The sequence below is a fragment of the Cricetulus griseus genome, chromosome 2, assembly GCF_003668045.3.
Source record: "Cricetulus griseus strain 17A/GY chromosome 2, alternate assembly CriGri-PICRH-1.0, whole genome shotgun sequence".
Classification (NCBI taxonomy): Eukaryota; Metazoa; Chordata; class Mammalia; order Rodentia; family Cricetidae; genus Cricetulus; species Cricetulus griseus.
Genome location: NC_048595.1, coordinates 149168756 through 149181141, shown reverse-complemented (window position 1 = coordinate 149181141; position 12386 = coordinate 149168756). Strand labels below are relative to the sequence as shown.

General features: G+C 38.1%; 1 protein-coding gene across 2 annotated transcripts in view; it reads left to right on the top strand.

Annotated features, from left to right (window-relative positions):
• Positions 1-12386, top strand: part of Prex2 (phosphatidylinositol-3,4,5-trisphosphate dependent Rac exchange factor 2) — a 275997-nt gene that overhangs the window by 171686 nt on the left and 91925 nt on the right. For both annotated transcript variants that reach the window (XM_027398845.2, XM_027398847.2), the window contains exons 26-30: positions 6630-6809; positions 9400-9494; positions 10121-10203; positions 10754-10844; positions 11432-11560. In XM_027398845.2, coding sequence (XP_027254646.1) covers positions 6630-6809; positions 9400-9494; positions 10121-10203; positions 10754-10844; positions 11432-11560 — 578 coding nt within the window. The remainder of the gene's footprint in view (positions 1-6629; positions 6810-9399; positions 9495-10120; positions 10204-10753; positions 10845-11431; positions 11561-12386) is intronic.

The window sequence follows — 12386 nt, the reverse complement described above, 5'->3', positions numbered from 1 at the left end:
CAGAAGGTTTAATCCACTCTATTAGTCTGTGTCTTTTTATTGGGAGAGAGAGAGAGAGAGAGAGAGAGAGAGAGAGAGAGAGAGAGAGAGAAAGAGAGAGATCTTCCCCTCTTTTGATTTTTCTCCCCATGTTTTCTTGGGTGTAATCAACCTCTTTTGGTTGGAGTTTTCCTTTTAGCAAACTTCTATAGGGATAGATTTGTTTAAATTTGACTTTATCATGGAATATTTATCATGGGATATATTTTCTTCATCTATGTTGTTGAAAGTTTTGCTCTATATAGTAGTCTGGGCTGGCTTCTGTGGTCTCTTAGAGTCTTCAGGATTTTTGTCTAGGTCCTTCTAGCTTTTAGAGTCTCCATTGAGAAGTAAGATGTAATTCTTATAAGTCTTCCTTTATATGTTACTTGGTCTTCTCCATGGTAGCTTTTAATATTCTTTCTTTGTTCTGTATGTTTAGTGTTAGATATTATGTACCAAGGGCAGTTGTTTTTCTGGTCCAGTCTATTTTTCTTGGGTGTTGTGTGGCATGAGTTTTTTAGATTTAACATTTTCTGTGATAAATGTACCCATTTCTTCTATCATCTTCAGTGCCTGAAATTCTTTCTTCAGTGTCCTGTATTCTGTTGTTGAATCTTGCTCTATGGTCCCTGTTTGAGTTCCTGAATTTTTCATTTCCAGATTTACCACAGTCAGATTTTACCTCAAAATCTTTATTGCTTTTATTTCCAATAAAACTTACCTTTCTTGAAAGCCTTTATTCATTTTCTTTCACTATTTGTGTTTATAGATTTCATTAAGGGATACACTAATTTTTCTCTTTAAGGACCTCTATCATATTTATAAAGGCTGTTTTTCTTTCTAGTGTTTAAGAGCCTATTGTGGTAGTTTTTCTGGGCTCTAGTGGAGACATATTGCCCTGGCTGTTGTTGTGTTTTTAATCTGGTGCTAGGCATCTGGGAAGCAGAAGACTGTAATTTTGGGTGCTGATATCTGGTCTTATCCTTCTTGGGTGAGTGTTTAGTTCCTTGGTTTCTGTTTCCCCTCTGGTTCTTAGCAGAGTGTGGTGGTGACTGTGTGTTGCCTGGTAGGAAATTCTTCTGGGATCCAGATAGTTGTGGCCACTTGGGGGAGGAGGCTCCAGGTAAAATGTGTTTGAGTATTGGGAGTTGACACTTAGAAATGGGCTGGGCTGGGAAGCTGAGGGAAGAAAATGAAAAGGGTGTTACACCAGGATCTGCTAAGTTAGTACCCTGGGAATGGGGGTGGACAGAGAGGAGCAGTCACATCAGGTCTGCTGTAGAGCTAGGGATGAGACTGAATTTGGAGGAGCAGAGGGAGAGGTGAGGATCTGCATTTATCCTACCTGCTTCACTGGCCAGAGTGCAAGTAGATATATTTTTATGAAAAAAAGAATTATAAATTACAGCATTGTTTTAGTTGGTTTTTGATACTTATATTTATGGAACTAGTTTTAGCAATGGCTAGGTTTCAGTGAACTGAAACTAATTAAAATGATACATCTTCAGTTGTGATTTCCCCATTCTGCTACTGTGAAAGCCTTTGCCAGTTCTGAGTGCTTATTCGAAAAGTAACAAGACGTGAACAATGGCTGGAGAAGTGAATTTGGTCTTCTTCATGAACAGCCTGTAATTTAATTCTAAATATAAACATTTTCCACATGATTTGATTTGCAGTATAATCTCTTTGAAACAATACAGTTGTCCAAATGCCCGGGTTCCCCATTGCCCTTAGAATTCAGAGATGATGCTACTGTGCAGTAGACTTTAACAAGTTATTTAAAAGGCCTGTTACCAGATCATTTTCTCTCCATGTGATAATTATTCTTGGTCAGAGTGAAGAAACAGATGCTGTGATAGCAATAATGAAATTGCCTTGTAAGATCCCATAGCCAGACCTACTAGAACTTATTCATTCCTACAAGACCTGGCATTGGTGTTGTCTTACTTTGATGTTGGGGTACCTTATCACCTGATCACTTCTAGAAGTCAAACTTTTTCTATTAATAGACATTTTACTTAATCTTTCTACTTAGTTTCAGAGCTATAGATTGAAATGAGACAAATTTTCTTTGCAGTGATATGACAGAAGAGCATGCTACTGGTTTGATGAGAGCTTCATGGTTTCTCACAGGGAAGCTGACTGATTTTTGCCTTTAACTGAGTTGTTAGTGGTTAATTACATTTGTATATAAATGAGAGGAAAAACAATTCATAGGTGGTCCAAAATTCTTGATGGGAGTTTAAAATAGAGAATCTGTGCATTCTCCCTAGCCTAGAGCAAATGGAGGGAGTATGGGCAGTGCAAGGTGAAGATGGGAACCTGGAGAACAAACCTTGTTTTATAAGTACCAGACATCCCAAGTTTGAGTGATACAACAGGGAAGTTGGTAACTGAGGTTGCAGTGTTGTTGGTAGAATTATATTTGAGGCATTTTGTTGCTAAATGTACAAACAAAAGCATGCCTTCCCAAAAATCATTTCAAGTGCTCCTGTGGAGGGGACATTGTCTTTTTCTAGTCCCTGATATACTTCATTATTGTAGTTCGCTGTGATAGCTGGGTGGGAGGACATCTCCAAATCACTTCTAATTTAAATAGTTTTAAGACAGAATTGTAATTTTCTTGTACTAAACCCTTTGCACCCCCTTATCTAGCAAGGACTTCCCCCATCAGTAAAGTGTTGTTCAACTGTTTACCAAGCCAGAATTCAAATATTACCTCTGATTTGTCTATCTTTTTTTCTCCTCTTATATTACCTCATTTAGGTATGTTAGTTATACCTTAGAATATGTCCCTGCTTGTCACTCTAGACTAAGCCACCATCATCCCTCACTGGTGTCACTAGAGAGTTGTCCAGCTGAACTTCTCTTGGATACTTTATGCATTCAGCAGAATCTGCAGAGATCCAATGTGGTCAATTTGTCTGGCCCCCTCTTAAAACCATAAATGGCATTACACTGTAATTAAATGATATTTATCACTTGGTATCCAATGGAGATTGCATCCAAAGCTCTCAGCAGATAAATAAATCTCAAGGTTCTCTCATTTCTTACATAAAAAGGCATAGGATTTGTATATAACACACTTATCGTTTTGTATGTTAAATCACTTCTAGATTCCTTATAATATTTACTACCATATAAATTCTAAGTAAATAGTTATCATACTGTACTTTTAGGGAATAATAACTGGGAAAAGTTACACATATGCAATTCAGGTAGGATGCATTTTAGAAATATTTTAACTCTATGGTTGTTTGATTGAGTCCATAGACATGGAACACACAAATTCAGATAGCCAATGGCAGTATCAAAGTCATTTTTCTAGCCTGCTAGCTTCTGCATCATCAGTTCCAAGCATAGCTCACTGAATTCCAGCTTTAGTGCTTTCTTTCTGTCTCTGAAAAATGACAACTATAGTCCTATATAAGGGTGCTCTGCCTGGTGGATCCTGCTTCTCAGAAGGTCTGCAAGGCCAGCCAACCACTTGGACTTTCATGATTCAGGATAAGAATGATCCATGGAGAGAAAGTAGAAGCTCCTCCTCTGTAGACACTCTAGCCTTCCTCTGACATTTGGTTTCCACACAACATATTTGTGTTGTGTCCCCCTCCCACCATCAATATTGTTCACAGGAATGCTAAAGATCTCATAGATTTCAAGAAACAGGTTTCTTTACTCACTCTTCATGTCCACCTTAGGCCATTGTTCTCACTCAGAGGGGCAGGCAGGTTCCCCTTTAACTAGAATGCTACTGGTGTCATGCAAGAGAAAGGAATAGGGTGGTTTTACATAGGCATATAGGATTTTACTATGAGTATCACACATCACATCCAGTCATCTTACATTGGTTAAAGCAATTTACATAGATACGCACATCCTCAGAGGACTAGGAAGGTAACTCTCACTTTGATATGCACACTAGTGACCATCCACCCTCTCCAGTTTGTAAGACATATGCAAGAGACATTAAGTTCTGCTTAATTTGCAGAGTGTATGTATGTGACAGTATGACTCTTATCCCCTGTCCCCCAGCTAAAATAGAGTTAATACCTACTTTGTAAAGTGGAATTTAGATTTAAGTGAATTAATATCTGGTCTATATTTACCATGTCTGCTATAATAACCAAAAAATGCTGTGATAATGAAACACAGACAGGTAAGAGAGTTACAGTGTGCACAAAAGTTGTTATGAATCAATGTTTAAGTCAAAGGAAACTGTTCTAGAGTAGGATTCTGCTCAGAATTTAATGAATTGTACCTTTATAGATAGATACATGTTCTCAGTGAGCAAAAGCAAAGGAAAGTATTCTTTGCCCACACACAAAAATATGTGCTTTATTGTTGCTTCCCAGAATCTAGAAATACTATGCATGTGATCCCCCCATCATTCATTTTATTTGTAAGCTTAAACTCTCATTCCCAGAGGGTCAGTACAAGTACATTGCAGCTGTTTAAAATGTGAATACAATTCTTATGACTGTGAGAAAGTGGTTTGTGCTCAGCCCCATGACTTCTAATTTAAAATACCCACAAGTACAGAGGACTCCCAGCAAGATGAGAACTCCAGCATGCCTTTGCTTCTTGGTATGCAGGATTCATCTGTCTCTACAGTAGGAGCTTGGGTAATTGGAGCTAGTCTAATGTTTTCGTGTTGTGGAGGGAAGGATGAATAAATGTACGTTCTGTCTTACAAGACCTAGAAATATCTTTCAAAATAGAGAAACTGTCTTTAAGACAATTCATCACTTTGAGCTACTGAAAATGTTCACAGAGTCTTGAGCAATGGAATTCTCCAGTTGTCACTGGTGTCTAACAACTAAAAATGCCACACGTTTTTCAGGTAGCACCTCATGGAGAAAACTTCCCCAACCAAACTATGTGAAATTGAAACCACACCCAAGCCTGGTTCCATCCTTTCTTCTATTTATTTTCTAGAACTTTGCGTTTGTCCCCATTGGGTGGACTATAAAGCTTGCTGTTTGTTACTTCCTCCCAGTGAAATTGACACACCAAGAAGGCAGAGGTGCGTGTGTGTGTGTGTGTGTGTGTGTGTGTGTGTGTGTGTGTTTTGCATAATACACTTACAGTACTAAGAACAAAACATGTTTTTAATCAGTGAAATCCCTTCCTGTGGATTTACTCAATGTACAACATTGGTTTTGCTGTCATATGTAAAATATGTATAAGAGCTATGGACATTGTTATCTTGAAATACCCCAAATAAGTGTTTGTGTTGTTATGAATACATATAATGTGCAGCTGGTTGGAGCTGAGTGTCATAGGTATTTTATAAGTGTGATTGTGATTATATGCCATTAGTTCAAGTATAGCTTAAATTCTTCTTGCAAGTTTGCACCATGCTGTTTGATAATAAAATCCAAGTTACATTTCTGTAATTTTGAGTTAGGTGGTTCTAACAGAAGCACCACATAGTCAGATTTCCAGCCTTAGAATTGTAACTACTTAGTTTTCATCAGGTCTTACACCAGCTCAGGGCACTATACCCTTGAGCTCAGTTGAAGAAAACTTTTTGATTGGGCAACTTTGTGGATTGTCAATGCAGGTGACCCCTGCCTCCTTTAAGCCTTAGATTGATGGTCACCCTGCTTAGTATCTTTAAGTCAGTACATCCAGTGGTCCTGGCTGTTAGAATAGAGTGTAGAGATTAATGGTGTCGATTTTCCCTGTCTCATAGGTAATGCTGGAGGTGAAAGTCAGAGGGTAGCTTGGTCTTTATAGTAGGAGGATGAGCCAGGGAAGGTATTAAAGTGTGGTTAATGTTTGGAGTTCATTCCTTGCATAACTTTTTCTGGTGCGGTAGGAACCACCGTCTGAACTCACACTATGGCAACAATGCCAGACCAAAGGATTGATTCCACTCAAGTCTAGCTTGGATAAAGAATGAATTTATTGGTACTGCTTGTGGGGTATGTGTGTGAATAAAAGTTGCTTAGAGGAGCATGGGTGACTCAAGCTGCTTCATTGAAAGGCCCATCCTAGCATGGGGTGATGACTCACAAAAGCTGTATCCATGGAACTCCACAAACAGCTTGAAAACAGCTCGATCAAAGAGTATCCTCTCTCCAAGTATCCTTTGCTGGTCTTGTGAATTGTTAACTTGGGAGACATTCCTGAACCTGTTCAGTTTCCTTAATCTGCTGAGCCTTAGGATTCCCCCTCCCCCAAGGGACTATTACAATATAGAGGAAATAACTACACTGTAATGTTAGTGGTACTAATGACAAGAGGGAATACAAATGTTAAGTACCATAATGTTACCCCCATTCTATTCCCAATGCAGCCATGGGGGCTAGGTACTTCTTATTCCATTCCACCATGACTGTTTCTGATAAGAAAGCTCAGGTGGCTGAGGCAGGGTTTGATTACCGCCGCCTGGTCTCATTGTATGCTGCTATGTTGCTTCGATGCAGCAAAACCAAATGTTCTATGACACAGTCTTTACACAATCACTATTTGTTTGGCAGGAAACACAGTAGCATTCTGGAAATATTTGTAAGCCTATCACATTTAACAAATAAAAGCATTATCTGTTTGAGCTAGTTTCAAAACATGCACTTATGTTCTTTAAAAATGTCACATTGCAGCCTTCTGTCTTCAATAACATATTCTCCTAAGCTGGAGCGTAAGACAGCAGAGTGTGTGCTACCAACCGACAGTGACAATGAGAAGGGGGAGAGAAACAGCAAACGTGTTTGCTTCAATGTAGCAGGAGATGAGCAAGAGGATTCAGGTCACGACACCGTCAGCAACAGAGACTCTTACAGGTGAGCTGCTCCTTGGTCTCATTTCAGCAATAAGCACAAATGAGACTTTATATTTTCTTCAAAAGTCCTGAAAAATGTTGAGGGTTGATTTTGTTTATTGCTGTTTCAAAATGACCACCAGTTCAATTAGGACAGCATTGTCTTTAAAGTTGTTCTCATTAATGATCTGGATTATTTGAAACAAGCATTTTTTCCCCTGCAGCAGTGTGTCCCTATTTGTAGGAGAGTTGTTCTTACAGGCTAGTTGTGCAACCATGTAATAGCAATTGTTCAAAATGTCCTTTTGATTATGGATTACTAGCTAGCAACGAGCTGTTCTTTTTGCCCTGATTCCCGTATGTATGTATGTATGTATGTATGTATGTATGTATGTATGTATGTATGTATATGATATCTCTTCCATGTCCAGCTTTGTATTTGTTTCCTCTAGGGGCTATTTCTGTAGTAGTTATCCAGGAGTGATAGCATAAAGTACCCCCGACTGGCTGACTTGAATAATAGAATTTGTCACATAGCTTTCTGGAACCTGGAAGCCTGACCAAGATGTTGACTGTGTTGGTTCCTTCTGAGGACTGTGAAGGAAGGGCATACTCCAGGCATCAGTCCTTCACGTGGAAATTGTCATCTTCCCATGGTGTCTCCTCATGTAACCTCTCATAGATCCCCTTCTTATAGGACAGTAGTCATATTGGATTAAGAACACATCCTAATGACCTTACAAAGACCACCTCCTTAAATTTGGTCACATTTTGAGGAACCGAGTGTTAGATTGCAACTTCAGAATTTGGGGAAACACAGTTCATCCAGCTCCCCTTCCTGCTAAAGGGATCCTTTGAAGAGTTCCATCACCAGAAGTGCTTTTCTCCCCCAAACCTTGTCTCCAGAATTCTCACTTGAGCACTTTTGCAACTAGCCAAATATATTGTGTGTCCAGCTTTAACAACTCTGGTTTCACTTGTATTACCCGAAGGAAAAATGTTCACCCTTGTTCACAGTATTTTCAATGAAAAAAATGTGTCAGTGTTAATTGTATCAAAATTACTCTCATTAGGTAGGGTTATCTCAGTGTAGTCATGGACAGTTCTTTAAAAGCATAGTTTTAACAGAAGAATTTAAAATAATCTCCCACAACCATGAGGAGTGGCAGATACTGATATAGCTCCAATTAATACATGAGAGAGCATAGGCCCATGGTGTTAGGATAGATATTCACCTTGGCAACCAGGGGTCTCACTTCATGGCTTCTTGCTTAATCAGTCTGCCATCCTGATTTTTATTTTCCAAAGAGGATTTTAACAACCCATCAAAGGTAATTATTCTTGGAGATTTCATAATGAATTAAACAGCTTTACTATTTCGTTTACTTTTAGCTTTGAAAGTACCAGCTTGCTCCATAATAGGAGTCTGTGGTTTCTCTCCAGTGGCCAATTACATTTCTAAAAATACCTACCTACTACCTCACATCCTAGTTATCAGATAGTTATAGTTAAAATGACCCCCACAATCTCCCTCTGAACTACAAAAGAAATTTTAAATGTAGACTTAAAATCCAGTCCTCTGGCACTATTTGTAAAATATGAATTATCCTCATAATCACACATCATCTAAAACATTCTTTTCATAGATATTCTTCATTTTTGGTACTTTCCAGTGATGTGTTGTCCATGGAGACAGATGAGGTCGCTGCTGTGGGGGCCTCCACATGTCCCCAGCAAGTTGTAATATAAATGACGAGAAAGGAAAGAGAAAAGTAATAAAACAGAGTTTGTGAGAAACTTTTCTAACAATTGTTATTAAACAGATATGGAAGACTTATGGGGGATGACTCCTAGTTATTTTATCCTTTTTAAAATTTAAATTAGAAACTATTATTTTATATATCAATCCCAGTCCCCTCTCCCTCCCATCCTTACATGTCCCCCACTGACCCCCATTCCATCCCTCATCCACTCCCCAGGGAGGGTGAGGCCTTCTTTGGGAGATCATCAAAGTCTGTCACATCATTTGGGGCAGGGCCTAGACCCTTCCCCACATGACTAGGCTGAGAGAGTATCCCTCCACGGGGAATAGGCTCCCAATGTCCATTCGTATACTAGGTATAAATGTTGTTCCATTACCAGGGTCCCCACAGCCTGCTCAGGCCTCCTAACTGACACCCACATGCAGGGGTCCTGGTTCAGTCATATGCTGGTTTCCAAACTGTAGTTTTATAACCAGATATTTTAAAAAAATCACTTAGGAATCAATTATATGACAAGAAAATTTGAAATGTTTGAATTTAAAAGAGTACTTTTAAAAACTTGGAAAAAATGAGTTGGACAGGTTTCTTTTTCTCATAATGTTATAAAGAACACACTGGTAACTATATATGACATACCTTTATGTGATAAGAAATAGCAAGAGCATGAAAGCATTCTTTTTATGGTAATTTTGATTAGCACACAAAGCAGTGACTTTCATTATGGCATTCTCTCCTATATCCCTGTGTTCTGCTCATATTTGGCTTTCACTGCTCTTTCTTGCCATCACACTGTGTATAAACCTGGGCAAATGTGTTCTTCAAGCAACAAATGGCTCTTTTTTTTTGCAGTGACTGCAATAGCAACAGGAATTCCATTGCCTCCTTCACGAGTATCTGCAGCAGCCAGTGCAGTTCCTACTTCCACAGTGATGAGATGGACTCAGGTGTGTGTGGTAGACTCTCTGTGCTCTTTGATGTCAGTAACATCACAGGTGCCTGTAAGAAGGGGATTAATTTCTTTGATCCACATGCATTTTCAGTTTTATTAGTCATTCTCAGTGGCCATCCATATTGCATTGTGACTGATAAAGCTAGTTTCGGAATGCCAATTATATGAAGAGTGCATTTAAAAGTGTTTTTTAATGTATGGCTTTTGATCTTGTTCATTGTGAAGTATTATAGGTACACTGGAAATAAATTTTTACCAAAAGCACTAGACATGGATGCTTAGGTTAGGTGTGAGAAGTCACTTCAGCCTGAGGATGTTTTTTAGAAGGCATGTACACCCAAGGGAACCTTATATTTAGTCAACTGGGAGAGGGATATCAGGAAAACACATATTGATGCTATATGCTTTATGCTTCCCACAAAGGGTGTGGATCTGGACTGTTTCAGCAACATGTTTCAGCTGACTTTTCTGCTATGTGAGACCTCATACAATTCCTTTTCTGATGTGGGATAAGAGCTCATTTTTAATTGCTCGTATTTTATCAAATAAGAGAATAATTTAACAAGTTAAAAATAAGGTGAAGGTTTTTGGCTTATCTTTTTGTTTGTTTGTTTCATATAGGTGATGAGCTCCCTATCAGCGTCCGAATATCTCATGATAAACAGGATAAGATACACAGTTGCCTGGAGCAGCTTTTCAGCCAGGTGTGATTGGGCAGTTGAGGGTCTTTTGTGGAGTTTAAAGGTCAGAAGTGTTTGAGATGTAAGGTAAAGAGCTAGAAAGGAGAATGTATTTGGTCTCTTGGCCATCTTTTCTTTAAAAGAGGTGACTAAGCTAAAGGGTGCTTGTGAATATAGTATTTTATAGAAAACTATATGGCAAACTAAAAAGAACTACATACATAGAACAAACCGTCTTGACTATTTGTGGCTTGACTTAATGTTTCCTGGCACCTTGCTTAATGTTATTATTATTTTCAAAAACTGCACAATTCTCTGGCCGTTCATATTTGGGCTTCACTTTTGCAAAATGTTTTATGATCATAGTAAAAATTTTGCAGTACTGAAGTTTTTAGCACTTTGAAAGTAATTTTTTAAGTTCTGAACTTTCACTTTCTTTTATGAAGTAAATGTTTTCAAAAACATTAAGAAAAGTATTTTATAAGATATATTCATGCACATGTATATAAATATATACTCATATATCCGTATATATTATGTATGTCTATAACACTCAGAAATCTACCCTTGATAGATGGATTCCATAACCAACCTCTTGAAAGGGCAAGCTGTTGTAAGGGCCTTTGACCAAACCAAGTATCTTACACCAGGTCGAGGATTACAAGGTACGTTTGAAATAAATACTAGAAGAGAGCATACAATAGGCAATAGAGTTCTAAAGCAAAAATATTGCAGAAGAAGAAAATTTTCTGTTGCTTTTGTTTTGTAACTCTCCAAACTCCACTTTTGTTTGAATCATATGCAAAAATATAAAAAATCAGTATGCTATCTTTTATAAAGTTTTCATGTATCTTTGAAAGTTTAAAACACTTGATAACTTAGGGAAAAACCAAAAATGCATGAGTTAAAAACACAAAAGACTTACGTTGCTTTTGCAGTAGAGTAAAATCTACCTGCCTCAGGAGTGTGGAATCAGCAGGTACAGCTCAGAACTGTATTCTTCTCAAATCTCTTTTTTGGTATTTACAATACAGTTGCCTCCTATATCTTCTTCCTGGGTGGAATCCATACAAGAAAATAACATTGAGTTTTGATTTTTAGATTTAATTCACTTTCTGTTGTAACTTCACTAAAGAAATTATTAACTCTGTTCTAGAATGGTCCAAATGGACCAAAACAAGCAAATTCTGAAGCCAGTGGGATTGGCTGAGGATTGGTTGTGATTTATGAGAGATTTTCTGTATCTGTTTAGAATTTCAACAGGAAATGGAGGCAAAGCTGAGTTGTCCAAAAAGATTAAGGCTTCACCTCAAGCAGGATCCTTGGAATCTTCCCAGCAGCGTCCGGGCTCTTGCACAGAATATTAGAAAATTTGTCGAAGGTCAGTATGAAAAGCAAAGAACATTGCCTGATATCAGCAATAATCCCTTAGAAAGCTGGTAAAAGCAGAAGTGTGGTAATGCCCCCATTACTTTATGCAGTGATTCCATTCTGAATAAAATGAAAGGAATGCAGTGGGTGAGGAACAAGGAGATAGAGAAGGAATAAGCCTACAAACACTTCAGACTGTATCACAGAGAGTATTCTGAGAGAACAAAATAGGACTCGTGCATAGACAAATGAAACAATGTGAGCTGAAAACTTTGGAACTTAGAATAAAATGAGAAAGTTGTAAGGAATTAACAAAAATACATGAAGCTTATTTTTAGAGGAAGCCTAAAATGTCTATTGTATATATGTGTGGGGATCCAATTAACTTTATAGGTTGCATCACTTGTTTTTAAAGTTTTGGCCTTGGCTGATGGTCACTGGCTGCCATGACATTATTTGCATGGCATCATGAAATTGTCACAACCTCTAATTTAGAGATTAGGGTAATGACTGAATGTCTGGAGATGTTTTTGATAGTCACAGCTGCAAGTGTGCTTCCTACTGGTACCCCATGGGTAGGGATCAGAGATGCTGCTAAAACTACTACAGTAAGTAGGACAGTCTATCATAGCCAAGGATCTCTTGCCCCCAATTACTGACACCCCTAACTTTGAGAAGTGTGTCCAGCCTACATCCTTTCTGTGCTTATAGTTTTATTTCTTAGCCATTTTTGTCACTTAGCCATAATAAATGATATTCAGCAAGATTCTAGCATACTTCTAGTGACTCCAACTTTAGTATAAATTAGAAATACACTCAAATGTAGTAGCTTTGAA